The sequence below is a fragment of the Talpa europaea genome, assembly GCF_964194135.1.
Source record: "Talpa europaea genome assembly, chromosome: 1".
Taxonomy (NCBI): Eukaryota; Metazoa; Chordata; class Mammalia; order Eulipotyphla; family Talpidae; genus Talpa; species Talpa europaea.
This window is the reverse complement of record NC_140073.1, coordinates 3,085,085-3,112,934: the sequence shown is the minus strand read 5'-3', so window position 1 is coordinate 3,112,934 and position 27,850 is coordinate 3,085,085. Positions and strand designations below refer to the sequence as shown.

At 48.3% G+C, this 27,850-nt stretch overlaps 1 protein-coding gene across 1 annotated transcript in view; it reads left to right on the top strand.

The window, feature by feature from the left end:
* Positions 1-24,897, top strand: part of KDM2A (lysine demethylase 2A) — a gene marked incomplete at both ends in the record, with an annotated part of 93,313 nt that extends 68,416 nt beyond the window's left edge. Inside the window, 12 exons of the mRNA XM_084248412.1 lie at positions 639-754; positions 4,386-4,512; positions 5,786-6,180; positions 14,434-14,517; positions 15,522-15,791; positions 16,327-16,458; positions 18,015-18,104; positions 20,196-20,905; positions 22,741-22,904; positions 23,437-23,595; positions 24,103-24,318; positions 24,716-24,897. Of these exons, the coding sequence (XP_084104538.1) occupies positions 639-754; positions 4,386-4,512; positions 5,786-6,180; positions 14,434-14,517; positions 15,522-15,791; positions 16,327-16,458; positions 18,015-18,104; positions 20,196-20,905; positions 22,741-22,904; positions 23,437-23,595; positions 24,103-24,318; positions 24,716-24,897 (2,645 nt within the window). The remainder of the gene's footprint in view (positions 1-638; positions 755-4,385; positions 4,513-5,785; positions 6,181-14,433; positions 14,518-15,521; positions 15,792-16,326; positions 16,459-18,014; positions 18,105-20,195; positions 20,906-22,740; positions 22,905-23,436; positions 23,596-24,102; positions 24,319-24,715) is intronic.
* Positions 24,898-27,850: the final 2,953 nt, after the last annotated feature.

The following is a 27,850-nucleotide window of genomic DNA, read 5'->3' as shown; positions in this document are numbered from 1 at the left end:
GTGGAGACTTTTCAGACCTGCATGTTTGGGTTCCACATTAACCTCAGATATGCAGACTCTAGGTACAAGGGCTGCTTAACCACTGATATATATCCCATAATTAAGAACTACCTGCTCTTCTAAGGGATGGCTCTGAAGACCAGAGTGCTAAATCAGTAATATTTTTGATCAAGTCACTGGCTCCAACAATAGTGCTTAGAAAGAACATAGACTTTGCAATCACAGACCTGTGTTAGAATTCTGAGTTTGTATTTATCTAGTGATACCACATTAGTCAAATGTAAATTTCGTTGAGTTTCATTTTGTTGTGAGGAGTAAATGAGAATACATGTAAATGCTTGTGCTATACCTGGATTCTAGTTGTTGCTCCAATAAATGGAAGTAGCATTTATTAAAAGTTAATTACATGCTAAGCATTTCACCTGCATTTTCTCACCATTGAAAACTTACCCAACACCCATATAATTTATCCTGGTTTTAAAAAGGATATTGAAGCTTCAGGAGATTAAGTATCTTGATCAATCACTTAGAGGCAGAATCAGGGTAAAAATGTGATCTTGAGAGACCACTAAGTTCTCTGAGAGAGCGGTGTTATCATGTGCATTTACAGCCTCTGCCCTCCATTGCCTTTCTTCTAGGCTGGATCCATGCTGTGTACACTCCTACAGACACATTAGTGTTTGGAGGCAATTTCCTGCATAGTTTCAATATTCCTATGCAGTTAAGAATATACAACATTGAAGATCGGACACGGGTAAGTAATCGTATGTAACAGGAGTATATGAAGAGGTTTACTCCATTTAAGACCGATATTACAAGAGATTTTGTCTCAAAACTTCAGTTTTTCTTTGGGTTAAAATTCACATTTCAGTAACACTGAGAAAAATGTTTTAACAAAATCTATATGCTTGGTTTTGGGGACTCCCAATTCTTTGAGGTTTTTGGTGTCTCCTAGGACTTTTATAGGGCATGGGATAGATGTCTGCTAATCTGTTGACCCTTGTTTTTCAGTTTTATGTCCTAGAATAATTTGGCATGATGCAATTTATCAGTTCAAGATTCACAACTTTAAATTCACATATATTTCCTTACTTTGATTACAGTTTAACACTCCAGCTATCATACTTAGTATGTATACAGTCTTTCTCAATAGGGGTTCCGGTGAGACAGTTAAGTCCTTTAGACAATGATTCGTGCATCTTATTTTTTAATTAATTTATTTATTTATACAAGCACTGTGTACAGTCAGAAGCTTGGGAGGGTGAGAGAATTCACCAGATCCAGAGGGGAACAGAGCAGGCAGACCGACGAAATATACTGCTGAGGGGAGCAGCAGGCGGCAGGAGAGGTCTGTGTGCCATGTGGGACCCTCGCCCAGTGGCCGGGGATCGAACTGGCGCTGCAGAGGCTTGAACCGGCTCTGCAGAGGCTGCGGGCAGCCTTGCAACCCAGCGCTCAACCGCAGCGCCATCGGGGAGGCCTGTGTATCTTATTTTCTTAGTTTTCCCTAGGATGTACAAAGCTGATACCATTCTGGATGTATAGGGAAAATGTTAGCTCATTATTTGCTGTTGTCATCTTCCCCCGCCTAGACTCCCCCAGTCCTAGCCTGCTGTTGCTATCTTAAGGCAAGAGTTGACGAACTTTTTCTATAAAGGATCAGAGAGTAAATACTTGAACTTTGTGGACCACATACGTACTTAGTTATGCCTTGTAGTTTGAAATACTTATACCAGTATGGCTCCAATAAAATAACCTTTTCCTTTATGGACACAGAAGTTTGAATGTCACATAATTTTCTTGTGTTATAAGGTGCTCTCTTACGTTCCTTTCCCGCCATTTAAAAATATGTAAAAAACACGCAGCTCAAAGGCCTTACAAAAACAGGCAGCAAATCAAGCCCACTAACTGCTGTTTGCTGACGTACCTGTGCCCTAGGGAAATAGGACTTACTTCTTTACCAGAACCCTAGTTGGTAAGGGCTGAATTATATATGATTAAAATTTAAATTGTATTGGCATTAAAAGAGCAATTAAAGTGTTAGTGTGTATAGAGTATTTACTGGTCCTTATGCTCACAACTTTCAGGTAGTTCAGCAAAATAATAGCGTGTATATGACTAAATATTAGTAAACATGAGGAAATGTTACTGTTAGGTGAATATCGGAGAATATAGAAGTTTTCGATGTGAATTTTGTTTTCAAAATTAGAAAATAGCAAAAAAAGAAAAAAGAAAGAAAATAGCAGATAGAATTTACAAAGTGTAAGGAATGATCATTGAGCTGTTTACTCTGCACATGGTCAGTTGTCCATTACGGTGCCTATTTGGAAACATTTTGGTTTAAGAGCTACCTGTTATCTCAAACACAAGGTTGTATTATTGGAGTTATAAGGACTTGTTCTATTGGTCACATTAAGGGAGGAAACAGGACCTCCCTGGTGGTGCAAAGGGTTAAGTCTTGGCACTATGAATCTATAAGCAGCCACTGCTGCAGCACAAGTTCGGACTCTGACCAGGGAGCTGACCCACATGGTGCAGCAGACCTCACCTATCTCCCCACCTCACCTGCTCTCTGACTCTGGTGAATCCTCTCAGCCCCGCCCACCTCTGGACTACACCCCAGTTCTTGTATGCATAAATAAATACATCTTTTTAAAAAAATAAAATAAATTTTATAAAAGTGAGTTTCTGTGCTACAAAATACAACTACAGAAGAATAACTTAGTAAGTTTGAAATTGTAATAATATAGTTCCAGTGGTTCAGAAGAGGAAAAATTACATAATTTCATAGTAAAATGCTTTTATGTAACCAAATTCATTCAAAGAGATTACTACCATCTCATTGTTATAAGATTCAATCTGCAAATTAGTTTTTAGAGAGCATTCCCTTTTTTTGGCTAAAGATTGCTGCTATGCTATTAGAAACGTGACTTTATTTGTTGCTTATTTTGAGGAAAGAGAGAAAAGCATAGATGAAATGAATGCCTTAGGTCTGTGTGAAAAGGGTCTTGACTCACCAATATAATTTTTCTAGACTTTGTTTATTGAAAACTCAAACTTTCAGTGTCTAACCACTGTTTTAGTACAGCTTTCCTAAGTACAGCTTAATTCTTTTATTCCAGATTAGGAACCCTTCTGTGTTTCTATAAATTTTCTTTTGGGGAGGGTGGAGCACAGGTGACTGTGGTGATGGTGCATGGGTGAATTGGTAGTAGAAATTCTATGCAAACTACACCTGAGAAAAAGCAAACAATGTTTAAAAAAATGAACAGTGGGGCCTCCCTGGTGACGCAAGGGGTTAAGATGCAACCTATGAAGCTGTCTGCAGCCACTGCAGCATGAGTTCAATCCCCGGCCAGGGAAATACCCACTTGGCGCGGCAGACCTCTCCTGACTCACCTGCTACTCCCCTTAGCATCGAATTTCAGTCTATCTGCCTGTTCTGTTCCCCCATTGTCTCTGGTGAATCCTCTCACCTCCCCGCACCTCTGGCCTGTACCCCAGCTCTTGTACGCATAAATAAATAAATCTTAAAAAAAAAAAAAAAAAGAACGATGTAAAATATATTTAAAAAAAAGATTTTATTAGGGTAGGCCTCCCTGGTGGTACAAAGGGTTAAGTCTCAGCATTATGAAGCTATCTGTAGCCACTGCAGCACGAGTTCCATCCCTGGCCAGAGAGCTGACAGACCTGGCACAGCAGACCTCTCCTGTCTCCCCGCGGCTCCCCTCAGCAGTGGATTTCAGTAGATCCACCTGTTCTGCTCCCCACTTTGTCTCTGGTGAATCCTCTCACCCCCCTTACCTCTGGCCTATACCTCAATTCATGTATACCTAAATAAATAAAATAAATCTTTAAAAAATAAATTTCATTGGGTCTCTACATATGTGTACACAGTAATTTCATGTATGTAAGGACATAATAAAACATGCATTCACCTCATTTCCTGTTTTTTTCTTTAGAGTCTTTGTTCCATGGCCTTCTACCCCAGGATAAAACTGCAGTAAAGGCAGGAGTGCATGGCACACATGCTTTTGTGTCCTAAGACCTCTGAAACAATTTTTTTCACTGAAGTATAATGTGTTTTACTCTCAACATCTTACTCTCTCTCCCAAAACCTCTTTGATGCTTTCCCACTTAACCAAGACAGCTTCTTGGTGGTTCTGAACAATTTTTCCAAGTACCTTTTATCTTTAGTGATTGTTTTCTAAGAACAACATTTCCTAGGTTGACAGATCCTCTTAAAATCTTGCCCCAAATGCCAACCTGGGTTTGCAGGTTGACTTAGAATTCGCCCAGGGTTAATTATTGCATTGATTCAGTTTGTCTTACTTTCTTTCCCTTGAAAATTACTAGCTTGCCTTTCTCCTTCTCTTCCTATGTAGGTTCCAAATAAGTTCCGCTATCCATTTTATTATGAGATGTGTTGGTACGTTTTGGAGCGCTATGTGTACTGTATAACCAACCGCTCTCACCTGACTAAGGAGTTTCAGAAAGAGTCCCTCAACATGGGTAAGTATTCTGTCTGCATGAACTTTCAAGACTCTCCGTAGCAGGCTGTTGCTCAGTAGCTCTGTTTTTATTTTTTGGCTTTTTATTTATCTACCTGGAAATACCAAATTCATTCACTAGAATAAAACACTAGTCAAAGCTGATCTCCTACTCATATGTGAATTAGTAGACTAAATGAAGTACAGGTTTCCCCCACTATCTGAAAGTAGAACTTTCTACTTTTAGAGAGTGGAGAAACCTATACTTGGGGTCTAATCTTTGTCTGAATTGTTAGTACTTAGCTCCTCAGATGAGATTATTGTCAAATATGTATTAATTGTACAAAAAATGATCTTGTGCTCAATAAAAACTAGAAATGTATCGTCATCATAACAACTTTTACTATATTCCAGGCAGTATACTAAGCAGTTTATGTATTACCTGTGAGGTTCAGGTATTATAATCCTCATTTTACAAATGGAAATATATTAAGGTTTAAGGAGATGTAAAAACTTGTCTTATGATTTTACAATTAATAAATGAGAAAGCACAGCTCAACTTAGGTTGGTAAGATTTCAATGTCCTTAATATATATCCTTAACCTCTACACTTTTATATATCCCTAACTTCTATTAAAAGAAATATTTTTATTGACTGGCAGGACAGTTTCATTTACACATTTTTAGGGTGTTCCTTGTCCTGAAGTGGAGGGGAGCCAACATTATACTATCCTACAGACACATATTTCATGGTAACTGCAGTGCAAAAGGTGGATGTTTTTTACTTTAGCATTTTCCACAGAGAATAGTTTATATTTTCATTTGAAAACAAAATAACTCATCCAGTATGTGGAAGCAGGATGCAGAGTTGCATGTGCAGCATCAACCCCAAAGCTTAATTTATGAGCAAAGCTACTTTTTAAATATATGCATTTTATACAGTCTGTTCTTTTAAAACATAATGAAACAATCTCAAATTTAAGCTTTACTTGAAACTAATTTACAGCCATTTTCATAGGTAATTTATTTCTAGCACACGGTTCAAAGACTAGGCCTTTCCCAGTTTTCTTGAAAACCCAAATGACAATTACCCCAGTTGTCTTGGGTCAGGATCATGTTTTTGCCTGTAAATAAGATTTTCAACAACAGGCAAATGGGTTGGAATAAGGAGAGGCCATTTCTAAAACGAGACAGCTTCATCATTTATGACTTTCCAGGCCCCCGCCCATGACTCCAGTTTCTCTCCTTGTGACCAAAGTACATGTTCTCATTGCATCTTTTCTTCATACTGGCAGATTTGGAATTAAATGGGTTGGAGTCTGGAAACGGGGATGAGGAAGCCATGGATCGAGAACCCCGACGCTTGAGCAGTAGGCGTTCCATCCTCACTAGCCCTGTAGCCAATGGAGTCAACCTGGATTATGACGGACTGGGCAAAACTTGCCGAAGTCTCCCAAGCCTGAAGAAAACCTTGTCTGGGGACTCATCCTCTGACTCTAGCCGGGGCTCCCACAATGGCCAGGTGTGGGATCCACAGTGTAGCCCCCGAAAAGACAGGCAGGTGCATCTGACCCATTTTGAGCTTGAAGGCCTTCGCTGCCTTGTAGATAAGTTGGAGTCTCTGCCACTGCACAAGAAATGTGTCCCCACGGGAATAGAAGATGAAGACGCCCTCATTGCTGATGTAAAGGTAAGGTTGGGTTATGCTGCGTGACACCTGCTCATCTGGCCAGGCCGGTCAGATTTTGGATTCCAGGAGAGAAAGTAGAGGGATTTGGGATGTACTCTGGTTCTGTCAGAGAGAAGTTAATGTGTGCAGGTGTGATTTGGGGCTGCGGTATTTCAAATGGAGTGAGGTTAGGTCCCTATTATGAAAATACTAACATTGTATGTTCAGTTAGGACTTAAATTTAGTTCTAAAAACACAGGCTTCTGGCTGACCCTAAAAATAAAGGAGAACCTGAAAAGGTGTTTGTAATTAAGAAATACTATTTTAAACTTAAGTTTTACCCTCAGATAAAGAGGCCTATTTCAGAACAAAAGTAGCTTGATAACAAGTCTCTAGCTGTCTCATCCCAACCAGATTGACATGAAAGAAATTGTTCTTTGTGGGGTTATGTTGAGTAGGGTTTTACCATGTTTCAAATTTATCTAGTATGAAGACATCCAGGGCAACTTCTGAGAAAAGTGTCAAGTTTTTTCTAACTGTATATTTTTCTTTTCTTCGAAGAGTCTCCTGGCTTTAGTAATCTTCAAGGCCTAGCCAACCCTCATGTATTGATCTCAAAGAAAAAAGCTGTTTGTTTGTTTGTTTGTTTTTAGGAATCCAGGTTTGAGTGGTTTAAATTGGAGGGAGTTAATTATGAGTCTTTCCTCAAAAGTAAACCATTAACATGAACACCAAAAAATATAAATTATGGAATAATGATTTTTTTTAATATCAGTGTTAGAACACTGGCTTGGGTGCAGGAATTAAGCTGTGTATTAGAGAGCTAGCACACAATTTGTAATACATGTTATTTTAAAAATCTATCAGATTACTTCACATCGTAGAATTTACAGGAAATAATTATATGTGCACTTAAGGAAGGTGGGCTAAATGCTTCATAGTAGTAGTCTTTTCTATCCCTGATTTCTGATTCATGTTTTTCCTTGGTTACCATATAATCAACTGAGGTGTTCCCTACCTTCTACAAGCCCTCTCAGGAAAGAATTCCAAAAACTGGGGTAGGATCTCAACTTTGTGGCTCTCTTTTTAAGGTTGACATGTAAAATTGTATCTTACTGTTTATGCATCACCGAAAAGGTAAAAAAGGTAAAGAGAATAAAAAGGGGTGGTAACCTGGTGAGGTTGAAAGGAGAGGGCCAATAGTAACAGAAGCAGGATGGTGAGTTTCACAGTTTGGTTTTATAAGGTTTGCTCTAAAAGAGGCAGGTGGTATGCATGCAGCTTATGTTTAGGAAAGGCAATGACAAAGTCCCAGGTAGGTGTGGCTCTATTTCTATAATGATTAATGTGCAGCAAACAAACTTAGCCATACCTTTCTATACTCACAGACCAGATTCCAGATTCACTTCCTGCCCTTGAGTAAGCAAATGACATTAAACATTTTTCCTTTTCCATTCTGAAGAGGCATATGTAATTGTGTGATCCTGAGAGTTGAGTAAAACATCTTTTTTTCTATAGAAGTTTCTTTTTTCTGTAGCTATTCCATCATGAATTGTGACTTTTGAGACTTGTTAACTTGCTTAATTGCCTTTGTGAACCTTAAAAAGAAAGGTTTCTGAGTTCATATGTCACTGACATTTTGTTGTCCTGGGTATCTGTATTCCTAATTCATGAAAGAGAAAAATACCTTTTCAGTCTTCTATGTCTATCGATCCAACTTAATCCAGGTGCAGGAAGCCATATTATAATCCACTGATCGGTTGTATGAAGTCAAGTTTCATGATAAAAATATACAGACTCCCTTAAGTAAAGTATCTAAATAATCATATTTGAGAAGACACAGTTGGTAAAGCAGCATCCTGGGGAGAAATGTAGAAAGATATGGGTCAAATATTGAGCAGAATAAAAGGAGACGACAAGAAGGGGAATGAACTAAAAAGAGACATCTAAAGAGAATTCTTAGTATTATGAGAAGTGTCTAGAGAGAAGCTTCCTTTTGTTTCTCAGGCATCATAAAAAGACATGACTGCCATCCAGTTTAAAGAGAGTGGCCAGAACCTTAGGACTGAGCGGCCAGTGGAATGACTGCCTGGGCCGACAGTGTGTGAATTCTCCCTGCAGAGGCGTGTTCACACCACCTCTTTTTACCCGGTTCCATAGTCAAAATGCAACTGCTAGGAAAAGACAGCAGATAGAAATCCCCACTCTGCAGGTAGTTTCACTTAAGATCAAATGGGTTAATTATTCCTACATTTGACCATTTGTTTAATCTGAGAGTCACAAAGTAGTGAGTTTAGAGCTTGCATCTGATAAAAATCTGAGCATCACCCAAAGAGAGAAAGCATTAACTTGGGTAGGTGCCGAATCACTGCACAGCTGGAGACTGCAGTGCTAGAGAACTTGGTGCTGGTAGCACAGAAGGCAACACTGCAGTGGAGGACACAAGCAAGCCCAGCACTTACCCTTCCTGCAGAGAGAGGAGTTGTTTCTTGTCGTAACCTGCATGGCTGTCACAGACAGCTCACAGGAAGAGCTCAGAGGAGAAGTGGTGAGATGAGATAGACCATCATTACATATTCCCTGGAAGAACAGTCAGTTTTGGTGATAAGGTAAATGGGCTTTGAAGGTTCTGCTGTTAAGTTCTGAAATGTTGAAGAAAGAATCATAGACTATAGAGTTAGAAGATGATTTGATGAAAGACGGAGCATTAAAAAGCTCTGGGAGAGTTCGAGGTAGTAATCAGTGTGTATAAAGGGCATGTGTGGGTGACCTTGACTCCTGAAAATGAGCTAAAGGTAAATAAAATGGAGTTTTCTCCTATGTGAGGTTTTTTCCCCATTTCTAAACTTGACAAGTCACGTCCTTGATAGATGTCCAGTAAAGCGGCAGGACAGTCATGTGAGAAGAGTGTGTGTGTGCAGAGGGGCCGGGGGGTGCCCAGCTGCTGACAGCTGGTCCAGCTAGGCCAGGCTTACAGTTTTGTTTGTGTCTGTTTTGGTAATAAAGGAACTTGTAATGTATGTACACATATATTAAAAGGCACTTTTACTATATTGATAAATTTGGCTGCCCAGCTCTCTTAATGAACCAAATTCAGTGTTGAGTATTTTCTGCTTTCCCTTTTTCTCTAAAAGATTTTGATAAGCTTAGCAAACATACTTAGGAAACTAGTCGGTTTTCTCTTACATAAAATAAGTGGGGTTGTGGTGAAAATTAATGATACTAAGAATCAATATGATTATTACAGAAAAAAAAAAAAGCAGATGTCACAATTCTGTGAATTTCATTTATTCCACTACTGTGAATAATCCCTGTCGGGCTCTGTGCCCAGAACCAGGCTGAGTGTTGGGTAAAAATGCAAACATGCTGTCTAGCAAGCCCTCAAGGGGCTTACTGCCCAGCAGTAGGGAGCCAGCAGTTCTGGGGCCTGAGAGGCGAACCAAGCTCTAGGTGGGCAGTGCTGTGCAGGGTGGGCCTGAGTGAGCACCCAGCAAGCACGAAATTCTGCCTAAGGGAAATTGGTGCCAGTCTCCCTATCTCGCCGGTTTATCAACTGTGCTGTTGGATGGTGCAAATTGATTGCCGAACTGTTACATAAACGTTATAAATTTGAACATTGTTCTTTGTGATGCAGTGGATACTGCTGCTGTGATCTTAAGGTGCTAACATTTTATTTTCTAGCTGTGAGCTCAAAACTTACACTAGGCTCCATCCCAGGAGTCTGATGGAACTGAAGCAGAGAGTTATGTTGCAAATACATACAGAAACACTAACCAGAAATTTTCTTCATCTGATACTGATAAAGCAATAGAGGACCCAGTGTCATTAGAACTTAATCCTTTAAAACAGATGGGGGCAACCTGTAAAAATAAGACCTCACTTGTGATTTTTACTAACAAGATATTTGTAATCATTCACACATCTCACCCAGTAAAAAGTTTGAAATAATAATTTAACTCAGCTACAAGGCATATGCGTTTAGGTTAAAGTAGACATAATTCTTTTTTAAAGTTTTTATCCTTAATGTCATGTTCTTAATAATTCTAATCTTTGTTGCCTATCAAGATAGGCAACAACTATATAGATAAATATATAGAGAAAACATTATGCCTTGTTTGATTTATGATTTGGAAACTCATTTGGAATGAATTCCCTAATGACCTACCTGGTTTTTAGCCTTTCCTAGTGACCTCTAGGATTTACACTTGCTGCAACTTGAACTTGTATTTTTATTAGGGATAACATGTTTCTCTTAAGTATTTGTACTTTACCCTCTCTGAAGATTAGATAGCATTAAGACCAAAATAAGTATTTTCCAAGACCTCTCACACTGCTAAGGGGGGGGGGCGGTTTCCAAACACATTGAGGTAGTTGCGCTGGGTCTTTGAGTCTCTGATAAAGTGCGCGCAGGAGGATGACCATACAAACATTTCCAGGAAGAGCTCCACCAAAGAGCAAGGAAGTCTCTTTTCCTTGGTAAACTACTGTAAAAATTTAGATATACAGCCCCTGGTAGCAAAGCCCGGGCCCCAGAAGGCCTCTTACCTTAGGCTTTTGACTGTACACATAAACTAATGGAGCTTTGTGCTGGAAGTAAAGAAGAATGCCATCTCCAGGGGTAAGAGCTGGCATCTTAGTGGCCTGTGATCTTTATGTCAAAGCAGCATCTGAAATTTCCCAAGTAGCCAAGTTACATTTGTGTGAGTCAAAAAATTACATAAATTCAAACACAAAATACAGCACACTGTGGCCCAAGAGTGTGGTGGTTCATTCTGAGCTTCACCTTGGCCTTGGGTCAGTGCACAAAGAGTGGGTGACACGTCTCTAAGTGGCATCTGAGTGGCAAGGAGGTGTGTCTGACGGGAGGCAGGGCTGGCAGCTTACTCTGGGGAATGTCAAGAAGGAGGCAGGCAAAACACGGAGGGGAAGGAGGAAGAGCAGGAGTGCTGTCCTGGAGGTGGGGTAACCTTAGGGGCAGAGGTTCCAGACAGCAGGTGTGGAGCTGGCAGGTGGAGTGCATGCCGCCTGCACCTGCTTCCCAGGCCCGACCTGGGCCTCTGCTTGTTTGACTGAGAGTGGCCAGGGTTCGGTGGATCTGCCGCAAGAGCTTCCTTGGCGTGGAGCGCCGGTCATAACCAGAGGCAGGCGTCTGTTGTAGCAGTGGTTGATATTAAACAGACATCTTGTATCCAAGAGCTCAGTATTGGTTGAAACGTGTCATTCCTGAGGGTTTTTCTGGGAACCTGGTTTTTCTGGTTCTGGATTCCTGGTGGGAGAACAGCCGTGAGGGCAGGTGAAGCCGGCCGGGACTGGGGAGAAGGTAACTCCGGCGGGGGGTGGGGTGGGGTGCCTGGCTCACCCACCGAGGTTGAACTTCGGGCAACTCCCTGCCTGCCTGGGAGCTGGGAGAGTGGGGCGCAGTCAGCCGGAGAGCGGAGAGCGAGAGCGCTGGCGGTAACAATGAGAGGTGACCCTGAGGGGAAGGGTGTGGACTGAGACAAGGACAAACGCCAAACCAGAGGCGGAACGGGTTAAAGCTCGCCCTCAGCCTGGCGCCTTCGGAGGCGGCCAGCGGGAGCCTCGGGGCCGGCCCAGGGTTCTCCGGTTGCAGTGGTGGGAGGGCGGGGGCGGCGCGGGCTGGGCCGGCGGCCGCTCCTCCAATCGCGGCGCCCGGGCGCCCGCGGCGCGCCGCCTCCTCCCTCCGACTCTGCAGCAGGACGGCTGGGCCCTCTGCCTGGCTCGCTCACTCGAGCTCTGCTCCCCCTCCTGCCATCTTCCGTTGCAAAGCATTTCTGGGAGCTGCATGTGGGTGACGCAGCAGCATTGTTCGCAGGCACAGGAAGCCGCGGCTGAGCTGAAGGCTCGAGAAGGAGCTCAGCGCACTGCACGCTGCTCCCTCCGGGCAGCCGGAAGGGTTCTGGCCGGACGGCCCTGCCTCGAGTACTGGGGGGGATTCCAGGATTTTTAAGTACATCGGGATTTTCCTAGAGCAGAAAACCCAACTCCTTCCGTACAACTTCCAATACAGAAAACAAAACAAAGACGCCGGGGAAACTTCAACCAAGAGCCTCGGCAGCGCCAGGGCGACGAGCAGCACAAGGTCAGGCGGGCAGGCGGGCGGAGAGTGCGTTCTGCCGGGGTCTGTGTGCCTGGAGGGACGCTGCCTCCCAGAGAGGCGGCGGAACTGCCTGCGGGGCCAGCCCAGGACAATGCTTGGGTCACCGGCTCCCCGGCGTCCTGCACTTACTCCCTCGCCCGGTGGGATGTGCTTTCGAATTGGGTCGCTTGGCTTTGGGGAATTCTTCCCCCTTCTCTGCCCAGCCCCGCGTTTCTCTTCCCCTTCCTGTGATGTGTGGGGTGTGGGCTTGTGTTTGAATGTTCTCCCCGATTGCCGGGAGCCTAGATAGGCGTCAGCCTTTCCGCACTCCACCCCCGCTCCTGTCCCAAACCCCCTCTGGTGAAGGGTGGTGGCTGCTTTATATGGTTTCTTGAAGGGCCCCAGCTGGAGTCTGCCTTTTTTGATGAAGGCAGGGCGGGCTTGGTTGTAGGGCCCCAGCGAAATAAGGCTTGGAAGGAAATCTGCATTTCCCTCCACACCCACACAGACCCCAGCAACCGAGGCGTGTACGTGTGAACAGCTGCCCCCCACCCCCATGCAGACAGTTTCTCCACCTACCCTTCCGAGGCCCCCTGCAAAGATCTGCTAGGTCGAATGAGACGGCTTTTGGGCGACTGTTACCTTCCTTTTCTACTCTCTTAAACGATCGTGGATCTTTCTGTGCGGTCTGTTTTGCTGAAAGTGGAAAGTCCCTGTTTGTGGACAGCCCGTTTCTCTCAGGCGGAGGAAATGGGCAGAGTCCTGCTGGTCGGCGGTGGAGGTGGGGGAAGGGAGCGCCGCCTCCCTAGCACACATTTTGAATGGACCTGGATTTTTCACCCTAGGGAGGTTAGGAGCCCGTCCTAGAGCCTTGTCCCACGTGGCACCGCACCCCGCCTCTTCACCCCCACGCAGTGCGGTGCTAACAGGAGGCTCCAGAATAGGATGCCATAGCAACTCGAAGTAAATAAACCGGCTGCAAATGAAATCAGTTTGGGGGAGGGTGAGAAGCATCTGGAGACTTGGCAGAGGGGATCTTCATGGAGGAGCTTTGGGGTGCAAATTAAAGAGTTTTTCTGTGACCCAACTCTGGGATATGGAGCAGGATCCTTAGGTTGAAGAGATGACAACACTTGATAAAGAACGGCCTCATGCTTCCCAAAAAAGTCCCAGGCTGAGTCCCCAAAATTGATGAGTGTTAGTGATGACCCAGGTGTGCCAGCCTGTCCAGGATCAAAGTTTTGTTTCCACTGGAACAGTTAATATCCTGTGTGCTCCTCAGGCAAGCAGAGAGGAAGCTTGTCTTGTCTTCTGGATTTGTGTTCTTTTGCTATTTATTGCTGTTGCTTTAGAGATTATGAGGTCAGAGTCAGATTTCATTCTAGTAGAGGGTTTGGGCTTCAGAAATTTCTTGTCTAAAACATAAATGATTTGTTTCAAATTAACACTCAACCAGCTTGAATCACTTAAGTGGAAGTTTCTTACTGTAACATTGTTTCTCAAGCCATTCACACTAGATTGATTAAAGGCAGAGCTACAGCCCCTAAGATAGTTCCTGCCCCAGTTATAAGAATAAAGGCAAATAACTGTGCGTGCTCGTGTGTGTGTGTGTGTGTGTGTGTGTGTGTGTGTGTGTGGAGAGAGAGAGAGAGAGAGATTTGATATTGAGATGTCTGTAATCAGCATTGGAAGAACAGATCCGTCAACTGAATCAACATATTAAGACTCTGCTGTTCATCTTACTAATTCAGTATTAGCCACTCTCTTTTTCTGGCCACTTTGCTGACGTCTGCACAATGAAGCCAGTCCTTACTACCTCATCATATCTGTTAACTGATACAGAAAAGTGAAGGGGTGATACAAAGTTTACTGTCCTATATAGAATTGTGTCTAAAAGTTGTGTTTCTTGAGGTGGCTACATGGGTGGGGGGTTGGGAGCAAAGGTAAACTCACCGTCTTGATAGTACTGCTCTAGTTTGAGTTTTCTCTTTCATCTTCAGTTTACTTGTTTCACAGTCAGTCAGTGTATGAAGGGAAACACAGACACCGTCCTGCCCCGTCCTGCCCCTCCCACGGTGCTTGTGGGGACTCTGCCTCAATCTAGATGCCACTGGGAGTGCCTGGCTCTTGGTTCACTGTGCTCTCCTGTTCCCTTTTCTCTCCTGCCCTACTCGTAGATTTTGCTGGAGGAGCTTGCCAACAGCGACCCCAAGTTAGCCCTCACTGGAGTTCCTATAGTACAGTGGCCAAAAAGGGATAAGGTAAGGAACTGTTCTTGAACTTCAGGCTGCTGAAGCATTGCTGGTCAACCATTACCATTCTGGGAAGAAAAAGAACTAGAAGCAGACAGCTGTTAGCGCATGAATATAAACTGACAGAGTGTCATTCCTCAGTTCTGCTCTGACTCTTAGGTCAGGATAATTGGCCATCACATCTTTGGAGGTGACTCCCTCAACAGACTCTCTTGACTTAAACAAGTAAACCGATCACAGAGGGGATCACTTCTCATCCTTCTGCCCCAGAGGAGCAGTCATTTGCACATCTAGGATTTAAAACTACGTGAAATACATACACGCGTTTAAAAGGCCAGTGCTGGTGTGTTGGAGTTGGACCACATTCTCAGGGTTCCCCTTCGTGTGGACTTTTTAGTAGTGAACTGAAATGAGAAGAGAAGGAAGGAACCTCGCATCAGCTATTAAATCATCAGCTGTGAATTTTCCTGCCACTTCAAGTTAGCTCTTGTATAACTTTTTCCCATATTGTCCTTGTCAAGGTTATTTATTAAATAAGTGATTAGCTTTCTGATTTTGGCAAATATATTCGGTCCTTCTTTGATGTTCCCAGCTGAAACTGGCAAAGCCATCACACATTGCAGGGTGTTTAGGAAGAATGTGAAGGTGTGTGGTGAAAGAGGTCTTGAGAGAACCACCTCCTCCAAAGGTGTCGGAGTCCCACTTGGCCTCTCCTCGGCCACACAGACCACCTCAAGATAATTTAGTCCTATCTGGCTATTGAGTGTTTTGTGTCAGAAAGGCATTCAGGCCACATTGGGAAATAAGTAGAAAACGTGGTCCTTGATCTTGTAACATGAAAGCAGCCATAAGTGACATGTAAACAAATGAGCGTCTTTGTTCCAGCACAGTTTTATTTACAAGAGCAGGCAGATTTGCCCCGCCTTCGCAGTTTGCCAAGTCGTGTAATCTTCCACCCTTTGCAGCCTTTAAAGCCACCTGATCTATTTGACCTCACTACTTTCTCTTTCCAGCTTAAATTCCCCACCAGGCCAAAGGTGCGGGTTCCTACCATCCCCATCACCAAGCCTCACACTATGAAGCCAGCTCCACGGCTAACACCTGTGCGGCCTGCGGCAGCCTCCCCCATAGTGTCGGGGGCCCGGCGGAGACGCGTGCGGTGTCGGAAGTGCAAGGCCTGTGTGCAGGGGGAGTGCGGTGTGTGCCACTACTGCAGGGACATGAAGAAGTTTGGGGGCCCTGGCCGCATGAAGCAGTCCTGTGTCCTCCGGCAGTGCTTAGCAGTGAGTGGTCTGCTGGGTAAAGATTTGGGGAGGGGTAGAGTGCCCGAAGGGCTCAACCACACAAGGGAACAGCCAGGGAGACCCCAGAACTGGGTGGGGGGAGGGGGAGGAGTTGTGTGCTCTTTGTAGCTTTCTTCATCTGTCCCTTCCCCCCGGATTCAGAACACTCTGACTCAGTCGTTTGGCCTCACCTAATTTTCAAATGAGAGACCAGCATGCGAAGGGCAAATCACTGCTGCCTGTCCCCTCTTTAAATGGATTAGCGGAGAAGGCCTTGAGAGGCCAAGGACTGGCCAACTGAAAATGAACTGGTCTCTCTGTTGGTCTCTAGAGCCCAGCTAGTGGTTTCTCCCCCATCTTCTTTTCCTCAGCCATTTTCTCACCGAAAACCTCTTCCCCACACGGTCTCCATGCTCCCTCCATGAGGACTGGAGAACCGCAGGAACCAGACTGCTCATCTTCAGCTAAAGGGACGCTGAAATGATCAGGATCTAAGTCTGCTGTCTTCTTGGTTTCTTTTTTTTTGTCCCTTTAGCCCAGGCTGCCCCACTCCGTAACATGTTCCCTCTGTGGCGAGGTGGATCAAAATGAGGAGACACAAGACTTTGAGAAGAAACTTATGGAATGCTGTATCTGTAATGAGATTGTTCATCCTGGCTGCCTCCAGGTGAGGAGAGGCCTAAGGGACCCTCACATGTCAACAAGAGTGTGTCTAAGTGACAGAGGCGACAAAAGGAGAGTGGGGTGTCTGTCCCTGAGGCTCCTACATCCCAACTGCGCGGGCCATCTGCTTGTGCCCTCAACCCTTGATTCCGACATCCGTGATAGATGCTAAGTAAGAATTGACCACAAAATAGCCCTGGCCCCCACCCTGAAGGTCTGACCTCTGGAGGGTGTGTTTGGGGTCCCCACGCCATCCTGTCTGTTCTGGAGTGCTTCGCACCTTTAGGCATCTCTGCTACCTGCTAAAGGCAGGTTGTAATGTGAGCTGACATTTAATGAGTACCCGGTCAAGGTCAGGCTCAGGGCACATCTGAACGGTAGTCAGAAGTTCAGGTCTCAGCCTCAGAGGCTGCATCATCCCCTCTGGCATGGGCCTGGGCCTCCGTGGGTTCAGATGTTCCCTAGTGATTCCACTGTGTAGCCAGGGTGAAGAGCCAGTGTTCATGTGCCTTCTCTGTTAATCTTTAGGACACCCTAAGAAGTTGGGAGCGCCTGCTTTTTTCATATTTCTGTAACTCTAAAGGACACTGGTGCTGGTACTTTATTGATCTTCCCAGAGGTATCAGCTTTATCGTGACTGCCAATGGTTATAAGACATCATCAATTATAAGAAGCAGCCCAGCTTTAGAAAGTGAAAAATATGCATCTTAGAATTGATAAAATAGGGTATTATCTCCATGATGATGATAGTGGTTAATAGAGAGACTTTAATATCTGCCAGGCACTTCTATGAACACTTTCCTTTATATGTAACTCATTTAAACCTAAACCTCACCAACCCTGTAAGGTGGGTATTGTTATCTAGCCTCAGGGTGCTTTTTTTTTTTTTTTTTTTTTTTTTAAACATTTTAGGCATACAAGAGCTGGAGTACAGGCCAGAGATGTGGGGGGTGAGAGATTTCACCATAGACAGAGTGGGGAACAGAACAGGAAGACTGACCGAAATACACTGTTGAGGGGGGCAGCGGGCGAGACAGGAGAGGTCTGCTGCGCCATGTAGGTTTCTCTCTGGCCGGCCTGGGATTGAACTCGTGCTGCAGAGACCGCGGATTGCTTCAGAGTATGGTGCCTAACCCCTTGCACCACCAGGGAGGCCCCTCAGGATGCTTTCTGAGGCCACAAAGGTGACCTCAGTTGAGACCCTGAGTCACTGAGACTAGGTCACTAGTCTGAACACAAGCTGCCATAACTAGCGTGCTCCACTGTCAGGGTCATGTCTGGCATCATTCCTGGGTGTTCAGTTCCTTCTGCAGAGGGGGATGGTGCCCTGAGAAGAATATACTTGTCAGGAGGAGAGACCCCAGATTAACCCAGACGCCTGGGGTTTCCTTGTGGAGCTTCACTTTGATGGAGTGAGCATTTAAGTGAGGGTGAGCGGCTCCCAGTTTCTCTTCCCTGTGGACCACCATCCACAGAAATGGGTAATTCCTCCAGGTTCTTCCTACCATGTGACTTTCTTCTTTTAAATGAGACATTTCTAACATCCCTGTCTGCCGACAGATGGATGGAGAGGGGCTGCTTAACGAGGAATTGCCAAATTGCTGGGAGTGTCCAAAGTGCTACCAGGAGGACAGCTCAGAGAAAGCCCAGGTAAGGCGAACTTGACTGAGACCCACATTAAGAGACTACATTCAGGGGCAACGGCTCTACATTTGCCTTTGCAACTTGTTTCACACACAGTTTTTCTGAACCAGGGAGATGATTTTTCCTCCTTTTTTTTTTTTTTTAAGAGTTATTTTATTTATTTATGCATGTAAGAGCTGGGGTGTAGGCCAGAGGGTCCGGGGGATAAGAGGGTTCACCAGAGACAGAGTGGGGAGCAGAACAGGCAGAGCTACTGAAATATACCACTAAGGGGAGCAGCGGGGAGACAGAAGTGTTAGGTGGGTAGCTCCCTGGCCAGGGATGGAACTTTTGCTGCAGTGGCTGCCAATAGCTTCATAGTGCTGAGACCTAACCCCTTGCGCCACCAGGGAGGCCCAGGAAATTTTTTTTTTTCCCCTTATGTTACATTTCCCGCCTCACCTTGGTTAATTATGTTTTCCTTTGTTTGAGTTTTTTAATGTTTTTTGGTTTTTGTTTTGTATTAAATATTACTTCACTTGGGATCTGCAATTTCCTGAGGTCCTTTTTACCATCTGGGGCCCTAGAAAGAGGAACCGGAGCTGGGCTGCTTGAGGAGGGACATTGGGTGAGCAGGGTTGGTCCTGAGGAATGAAACCTGAGGGGACGCACAATGGTGTGCTAGCATTTCCAGTCAAGCAGATTCACATTTTTTGTCATTTCACCTTTGTGGCCTCCCAGAAAGCACCTGCCCTCATGCCCAACTATGTCCTCCAGAGGCAGGCACTCCCCCAGAGGGGACCAGTGCCATGACCTTGGCCCAGAGCAGCTGTGGTTGCTGGCCCAGTGGTCACCAGTCATGTCAAAGGGCCAGCAGGACTCCCGTTACTCAGATGGGCATGACACAGCCTGGTCGGGACACACACTGAGGAGGCAGCAGGCCTAGTATCAGTCATCAGGACTTGTTCGGGCATACCACAGGGGCAGGACATAGTTCCTTGTCCTCTTCCCGATTCCATTTGTCTTCGGTGGTGGTGGCTGCGGCGGTGATGATGCTCCCTGCTGGAGCAGGGAGGCTGGGGGATGCTGTAGTTTAGATTGCCCTCTGACATGTTGTAAAAATCAGCACGCAGAAGGTGGTTGTTCTCTTGCAACCGTAGTGATCATGGTGATCTAAGAACGTAAGAAGAAAGGGAAACAGGATGGTTGCTTAGGGACATAAAATGTCTCCTTAAGGAAAGTCGGAACTGCTGTGCCGCCCAGCGGAACACACTGATGTGGCTGTGGTGACCGCACAGACAGGGGCAGCGAGAGAGGCCAGGGGCTGCAGAGCACAAGTCGCAGGGGGATGGTTATGGTCCTTTGTAGAATGTTGGCTTCACCAGACCTGAATTCCTCATTTTCTCCTGAGTAGGCCTTGGGAAGCCCTGCCGTTTCTCACAGAGCTTCTCATTCTCTGCTCGATCTCTCCCACATGGTTGATCTCAAGGGAGAGGGTGGGGTGCTGAGTGGAAGCAGCAGCCTGGTAGAGTCAAGCCCAGACGCTGGGAGAGCTCAGTCGTGCCATTGACGCCTCAGACCCCGCGCGTCCTAGTGCCGAGGGCCTGTGCAGGCCACTTTGCTTCTGCCGCTAAAATGAGAACTGTCTCTTGGGTGAAAGCTAATTTAGAGACAGGATTAAAAATGGTCAGATTACATAGGGGTGGAGTTGTGACCTCTTTAAAGGATGTTTTTACTCAGAGAATTATAATCGCAAAATTGGGACAAGAGTAATAAGGTGGGTTTTGGAACATGCAGCCCAGTTTGGAGCCCACTCTGTACTCTGGCGCCAGCCTCTCTGTCACAGGTAGATTTCCCAAATGACCTATTTTGAGGATTTTGTTCTGTGATCAGCTTTCTCTGCACGGGTGGGAGCTCAGGTGTGCTGACTCCTGCAGAGTCGAGTCTGGCCTGCGGCAGACTCTGAGGAGACGCCGCCCATCAGCAGGCAGTGTTCCTACCCCACAACAAAGGAGCTTTTCTCTAGTCCCCGAAGAGCCACTGTGAGGCTCTCTCTGTACATTTAGAGGATTTTGAAGAAAGGCAGCACTGACGTTGCTTTGGGGGCCTGTTTTGCAGAAGCGGAAAATGGAAGAAAGCGATGAAGAAGCCGTGCAAGCCAAAGTCCTGCGGCCCCTGCGGAGCTGCGACGAGCCCCTCACACCCCCGCCCCATTCACCCACCTCCATGCTGCAGCTCATCCACGACCCGGTTTCCCCTCGGGGTATGGTGACTCGGTCCTCCCCTGGGGCTGGCCCCAGCGACCACCACAGTGCCAGCCGCGATGAGCGCTTCAAACGGCGGCAGTTGCTGCGGCTGCAGGCCACAGAGCGCACCATGGTACGGGAAAAGGAGAACAACCCCAGCGGCAAAAAGGAGCTGTCTGAAGTTGAGAAAGCCAAGATCCGGGGATCGTACCTCACGGTCACGCTGCAGAGGCCCACCAAAGAGCTCCACGGGACATCCATTGTGCCCAAGCTGCAGGCCATCACGGCCTCCTCTGCCAACCTTCGCCATTCCCCCCGTGTGCTAGTGCAGCACTGCCCAGCCCGAACCCCACAGCGTGGGGATGAGGAGGGGCTGGGGGGAGATGAGGAGGACGAGGAGGAGGAGGAGGAAGATGACAGTGCAGAGGAGGGGGGTGCAGCCAGGCTGAATGGCCGGGGCAGTTGGGCTCAGGATGGAGACGAAAGCTGGATGCAGCGGGAGGTCTGGATGTCTGTCTTCCGCTACCTCAGCCGCAGAGAACTTTGTGAATGTATGCGAGTGTGCAAGACGTGGTATAAATGGTGAGCAGGGATACAGGGATCAAGAGTTAGGGGGATGGGACAGGCGGCAGGTTGTCGGTGTGAGAACAGCATGTGTCCTGGCCTCTGGAGGCCTGCCCGCTCCTGAGGGGGCAGCCGCCTGGGCTGTGGAGGGTCTGGTAGAGGCGTGGGCAGGCGAGCCTGCCGCTGTCCTCAGGGAGCCTGGGCCCTCTGCCTCCTCCCTGCTCTGTGCTGCCCCACTCTCAGCTGGGCATGGGGAGTGGTTCTGGGAGGTGGGTTTGTACACTTGGTGCTCAGTACCCTGAGAGCCAAAGATTGTTCCCCCAAGTCCGCAGAATTCGTCCCATTTTCCTGAGAGTCCATGAGGTGCCAGTCACTCGCCTGGTGCTGGTCACACCGCTAAGCCCCTGCCTCAGCTGCCTCTAGTGAACAAGAGAAGCACACGTGGCTTTTCCAAAGAATTGAAGGTGCTCACAAGTTTTCATAGTTTTAATTCCTCATTCCCCAAACCTGGACTAGAATTCCTTTGTCCAGCAAGCCAGATCGTACTTTGAAACTTCCTGAGAGTTAGTCATCCTTTTTAACCAGACCTATACCGTTTCTTCCCAAGTTAGACATTAAGACGCTTGGGGCAAAACCCTGGAGGTGATGAACAGAGATTCCCAGAGAGCATTGTGGGTTTTTCCTTAAACTCCTGGGTCCTCTCTTGAGTCCTTCAGATCCGAGTCTGGCCTGTCAGAGTAGCTCTCAGAGTCAGACTCCTGGGCCAGTGGCTTTACCTGGACCTTGTCAGAAGTGCAGGTTCTCAGGACCTGTCAGACCTCCTGTGTTAGAACCTCGGGGGGGGGGGGGCCGCAGCTGTTCTCCAGGAGACCCCAGTCTACCTTGAAGTCCACTGCTCTATCGTAAGCTGCTTGTCTTTGCCATAGAAATCCCATGTGCCACCGTGAAATGTTTTCAGTCTTTGAATAAGGAACCCATTCTTTGCGAACACAAGTTTATTTCCCAAATCTGAATTAATACATGACCTACCTAAATTCTCCTAATATTTCTCTTTGTGGGGCTAGTGGGCCGCCTGGCGCTGCCCCTTGGTTTCCAGGCCGAGCCGCATAAGACTCCCATTATGTGCCGCCTCCCCCTTCCCCTGCCAGCCAGACTCGGAGCCTGGCTGGGGGCGGGGGCTGTAAAAGATTAAACAGAAGCCTGCATGTTGCAGTGCTATTTGTGGCCTATGAACACGTAGACTACGGTGGAAACGCAGGCCTCTTCCTTTGGGCTCTGGTCTGGCCTGGCTGGGAAATGTAAAGATAGCACCGAGAGAAAGCCGAGGTAGAACAGGCCTCCCAGGCCTGATAAAAGAGCCTCTTTCGGCCTGATACTGTACCAGGCGCGTTCTAAAGCTGAAAGCAGGACAAGCTGCAGGTGTGCCAGGGAGCGCCCTACGGCCCCGGCGCCAGGAATGACCGACCAGGGCGAGCGTGAGGGCAGCCTTCAACCTCCGGCAAGAAGAAGTCGGGAGATGTGTGAATGCTCCCTCCCATGTGCCTTGGTAGGAGCCATTTTAATGCAAGTGAGGGCTTACACTGTCCGCTGTGTGTCCTGCGCAGTTGGGCTCCAGCCATCCCAAGCAAATCATGGCGAACTGGCTGAGTTTTCCCCGGCTTCTCCTGGGTTTGCCATAGAGGGCAAGAAAGGCGACAACGGGTTTTGACCCCTGTTAGCTTGTAGAGGCACCCAGGGAAGGTGACCCTCCGGATGCCCTGCTAGCATTTCCCAGAAGCCTCCAGCCGCCTGTAAGGGGAGTTCCTGTGACAAGAGGTATCGGGTTACTGACAGATCTCTCTCCTCTGTCACAGGTGCTGCGACAAGAGACTTTGGACAAAAATTGACTTAAGTAGGTGTAAGGCTATTGTCCCTCAGGCTCTCAGCGGCATCATCAAGAGGCAGCCAGTCAGCCTCGACCTCAGTTGGACCAATATCTCCAAAAAACAACTGACGTGGCTGGTCAACAGGCTGCCAGGTGAGCGTCCTACTGCAGTCCTCATGGCCCAGGAGCATCGCTTCTCAGGACTGCTCAGGGCAGCGCTCCCATGCCTTTGTTGCCTTCCTGCTTGGCGACAGATTTACCCTGGGCCACCGTAACTGCAGTCCCCAGGGCACCCCTGGACTGGCAGGCCAATCATTGCACAGCCAAGCACTGCCAGCCCTGCAGGTGCTCTCAGCAGAGCCACCAAGAGGACATTTGAGTCAGATGCGGCCTTAATCAGCCCTTTGTAAGCCCTGCTTCCCTTTAGCCCTTCAAGGTGTCAGGAAGACAGGAATTCGCTCACACTTAACATTGTTCTGGTAGGAATTATGCAGTCGGTCTTGTTGCTGCCAAAGTAGAGGTCATGGGGGACCCCTGGTGTCTTTGGACCGATGACTAGCAGAGTAGGACACGGTCCCTCTCCCCTGTCAGGCTGGGGTCTGTTTATCTTGGTCAGACCCGCAGGTCGTGGAGGCCCTCGGCGCACTGGCCGACGGAGGTTACTTCACGTCTCCTCTCGTTGCAGGACTGAAGGACCTCCTCCTCGCAGGCTGCTCCTGGTCTGCAGTCTCTGCCCTCAGCACCTCCAGCTGCCCCCTTCTCAGGACCCTTGATCTTCGGTGGGCGGTCGGAATCAAGGACCCTCAAATTCGGGACTTGCTGACTCCACCGGCTGATAAACCAGGTACGCTCTGGCGTCTCTGTACTCGTCAGGGAGAAGCTGAGGGAGCCACAGCAGTGGCACTGTGGAAGAACAGAAAACAGCGATGCCCTGTGCACACAGTAGATATAGGTTCCTTGTTCACAGCCCGCCACCCACCAGTAAACAGGATAGAGCCACGTTTGGGGCCCGGGAGGCATAGCTTGTGGAAGTCTGGGAAGACTTCACGGTCGAGGTAGAATGCTAAGAACTGTTCGTGTGGTGGTGTAGGCAAGTGTGGGAGTGTGGCAGGGAGAGCATTCCACGCATACCCTTTTGCTGTGTACGTGAGGCACAAGCTAGCATCTGGGAAGAAAAATCGTGTCTGGTTTCCTAGAAACTGCCCCCACACGCTGCTCACTCCCTGAAGCAGGGCTGGGTGTGGGCAGTTCCGCTTAACCCTTGCGAGGGGCCCTGGCCAGTAAGTAGCTGGAGCTGCCTGCGGCCTGAGTGGATGCAGAGTATGGGTCTGGGCTCTTTTCTTCCCGGCAGGTCAGGACAATCGCAGCAAGCTCCGGAACATGACTGACTTCCGGCTGGCCGGCCTCGACATCACGGATGCCACACTTCGCCTCATCATTCGCCACATGCCCCTCCTGTCTCGACTCGACCTCAGTCACTGCAGCCACCTTACAGACCAGTCCTCCAACCTCCTCACCGCCGTCGGGTCTTCCACTCGCTACTCCCTCACCGAACTCAACATGGCAGGTAGGCCGCTGCGACTTCTGCCGGTGAGCCGTGCTCCTCCCCAAGACCCCAGCCCTCTCCGGAGCTTCCCCAGGTGATCAGAAAGAATCGTGTCAGCTGGTCTCCACACCTGGACATGCGTCCATTTTTATGTGCTGAGAGTCCAGGAGCTCGAGTCGGTGTGCAGTGCCTGAGCTGGCCCGCCCAGCTGCAGTTTGGCCCTCGCGGCGGGCCAGGGTGCAAGGCTGCAGGCGGGGCCTCTGACGGCGCGTGCTGGTGGCACTTCTGGTCTCAGGGCCAGAGAGTTGTGGGGCAGAGTGGGCTTTTGGGGTAGCTTTTTCCAGGGCAAGCGGTAGCAGCAGGGCCAGGGCCCCTGGCTGTGTCCACAGCATTGTCCTCACGGCCACTTTCCCCACAGGTTGCAATAAATTGACAGACCAGACCCTGATCTACCTACGACGCATCGCCAATGTCACCTTGATCGACCTTCGAGGATGCAAGCAGATCACTCGAAAAGCCTGCGAGCACTTCATCTCAGACTTGTCCATCAGCAGCCTCTACTGCCTGTCTGATGAGAAGCTGATACAGAAGATCAGCTAAGACACGCCGAGGCTGACCAGGAGAGCGATCTTCCCCGACTCCCCAGCCAGGAGAGCTTCTCTCCCGACCCTGCACGGGCTGAGGCCAGCGTCACACTCCCTCTCTGCTCTCCTGCCCCCGAGCCCTTCCCCTGCAGACGGGGCAGAGAGGGCGGTGGACACCAGGCTCGCCCACTCCTCTCCCTCCTGAGGAGAAGGGAGCAGCAAATTGTTCCGAGGGGAAGCACAGGCGTGTGCTGTCAAGGTGCCTGCTCGCGAGTCCCGCCGCCCGCCAGGAGGCCAGGCTCTAGGTTGGGGGTGTCTGCAGCTGTCATCTGTGCTGGGCCCTGGGGCCCTCCTCCCTGCCCAAGGGCCCCAGCAGTGCCTGGTTCTGAGCAAACTCCCAGGGAAGAAAGTGGCCCTGTCTCTGTGGCCAGCTTCTCCTTGTGTCCAGTGCGTGTCTCTCCTCCGTCACACTCTCCCGGCTTATGCAGGAGGGGCCAGCAGCCCCAGAAACGCCAGACCCATCCAGAATACACGGTGCTGTTGAGGTGTCTCAGACCTCGTCCACGTCTGCGCTCCCTCTCCTCGCCCTGTACTTGATCCTGTCCGTGCTTGTGATGGTTCCCATGATGTGGCCCCACCCCCGGATGCCGGCTAGTCTAGGTCCTTGTTGCACTTAATGGGGTTGAGGCTCTGCAGAGGAGCTGGAACTGTCGGGCCCAGGGACACCCCCTGTATTTGCTTCCTAGTCAGATTCTGAGGCACCATCTCATTTCCCCCTCTCGCCTCCCACAAGCCCTTCCTCCTGCCCGAGCAGGGCTTGCCCCGGATGTGTGTCCTCACAGGGAGCAGCCTGTCTCCCCCAGTGTGGGGGTGGTGGGGGGAGAGCAGAGAACTGGGCCACATGCCCCACCTGCCTCCCAGCGGGCTCCCGGCTTTGCTCTGGTGCGGCCCCCCCTAGCCCGGGGCCATGTCTAGCTCCAGTGGCCCACTGATCTGGCACCTTCGACAGGCTCGGGGAGGGAGGTCCTGCTCAGGAGCCAGCCTCCTGCCCTCTGCCTGCAGCCATGGAAGGGGGTGTGCATGTGCCTCGTGTGTGTGGCCGAGTGTGTTAGGCATGGGGGGCGTCCGTCTCCTGCTCCACCGCCCTGTGTCAAGCCCCAGCAGCTGCCCCCTTTCACTTTGCATTGAACGGCCTGTCCAAAGATCCTCTCTCTAGGGCAGCAGAGAGCTTTTTGCACTTTAAAAAAAAAAAAGAAAGGTCGGAATTTCTTTTGGGTCAATATTTAAGCGTGTGAGGAGATGCTCGTAGCAGCGGCCTGCGGCAAGAGCTGAGAAGTGATCGACGCGGATTTGCACTCTGCTCCCCATCTGTAAGGATAGTGATAGCACAACCTTGCCCCTCCTCGCCCTCCCGCCCCACCCCTCGCTGGCCCCTTTCCTGCTGCCCAGTCCCAGGCTCTCCTCCTGAAGCCCCACGGGGGAGGGGAAGGAGCCAGGCACCAGGGCTCTGAAGTGAGCCACCCCGAGGAGAGGCCCCAGCTCTGCCCTTGCCACTTCCAAAGCAATAGAGGCCACGGGGCCCCTCTGCCACCTAGCACCGCTTTGACCCTGGCACCGACTGGCCGCCTGAGAGAGAACTGGGTCCCGCAGGGGGTGGCGTTGTGTCTGTTTCTTCCAATCTGCTGATTCTCTTGGCTGCACCTTAAAAGCAGCAGTCTGCTCCCCACCCTCCACCCCTCCCACTGGGCTCCAGGCCCCAGCGACCTGGGGCTGAGACTTTGAGGAAATGCCAGTGACTTACTCAAGAGTGCCTCAGTTAGGGGACTTCTCTGCAAAGAACCCTGGGTATCGAGCAAAAACCTTATTAATATTATTGTTAATGATCTATAATTGGAAGCTTCCTGCCTTTTCTTGGTTGCTCCTGTGGAAAAATACTGAAGATTGTTTTGTTTTGTTGACTTTTTATAAAAGGGGAGGTGGAGAGACCCCTTCAGAGCAGGGATTGTGCCGGGAGAGTGCCTCTGACTTTGGGACATTTCATCCACAGAATTTTCCAAGCTGGTGGTTTGTTTTGGGTTTTATTTTGGTTAGTTTGGGGTTTGGAAAAACAAGCATTTTCACCACGCACGTCCACCGGTCAGCAGGAAGGGCAGCCCTGGCGCGGCGGCAGACGGACCCACGTGCCCTTGCTGGGTTTTCCTTTTCCCTGGGACTCTGAGGGGGGAGCTGGCCTCAGGGGTGAGGGTTGGTCTGTGCGGAGGAGAGAAACGTCTCCGTCTGGGGACAGAGGGACCCGGAGTCGCGCTGCGTTCCCCGCGACCTGCTCTTCGCGCCGGCCTTGCCGGGAGAGCCCGCCCGCCTCAGACCGCAGGACCAGACACCCTGCCTCCATCTTTCCGAGCACCGGGGCAAAAAACCACAAAGGAAAGGAAGAAAATTTATATATATATAATATAAAATCACTTGGTGATTAAAAAAAATAACTGCTCCATAAATAAAACTCCTAAAGTCACTATGTTTAAAGGGTTTGGTTGTGTTTTTTGTTTTTTCGGAGAAATATTGTAAATATATATTTTTTGTTGCCGATTTAGAGTCAATCTCCAATGTTGTGCTAAAAAATTTTAAATTAAATGTAAGCATTAAGGGGACGAGTCATGCGGTCTCAGTGGACGCGTTGGGGTTACTTTGGGCCAGGGAAAGAGGGAGCTAGTTGGACTTCTGTTTTCTAAACGTTCTCCACTATTGGTTTTAGGCGCGCAAGGAAATCTTTCCTCTGACACGTGGGAATGGAGATATTTGTGTAATAAAATTTTAAAAAGACAAAAAAAGAAATAGCCTCCAATGGGAACTATTTTGATTTGGGTTTTTTTTTTTTTTTAATAAAAAGACTTTAAAAACAAAAGTAAAAACAAAACCTCTTCTGCCTCGGTATGTGTGCGCGCGGGGAGGGCAGGTGGGGGGGTCCCCAA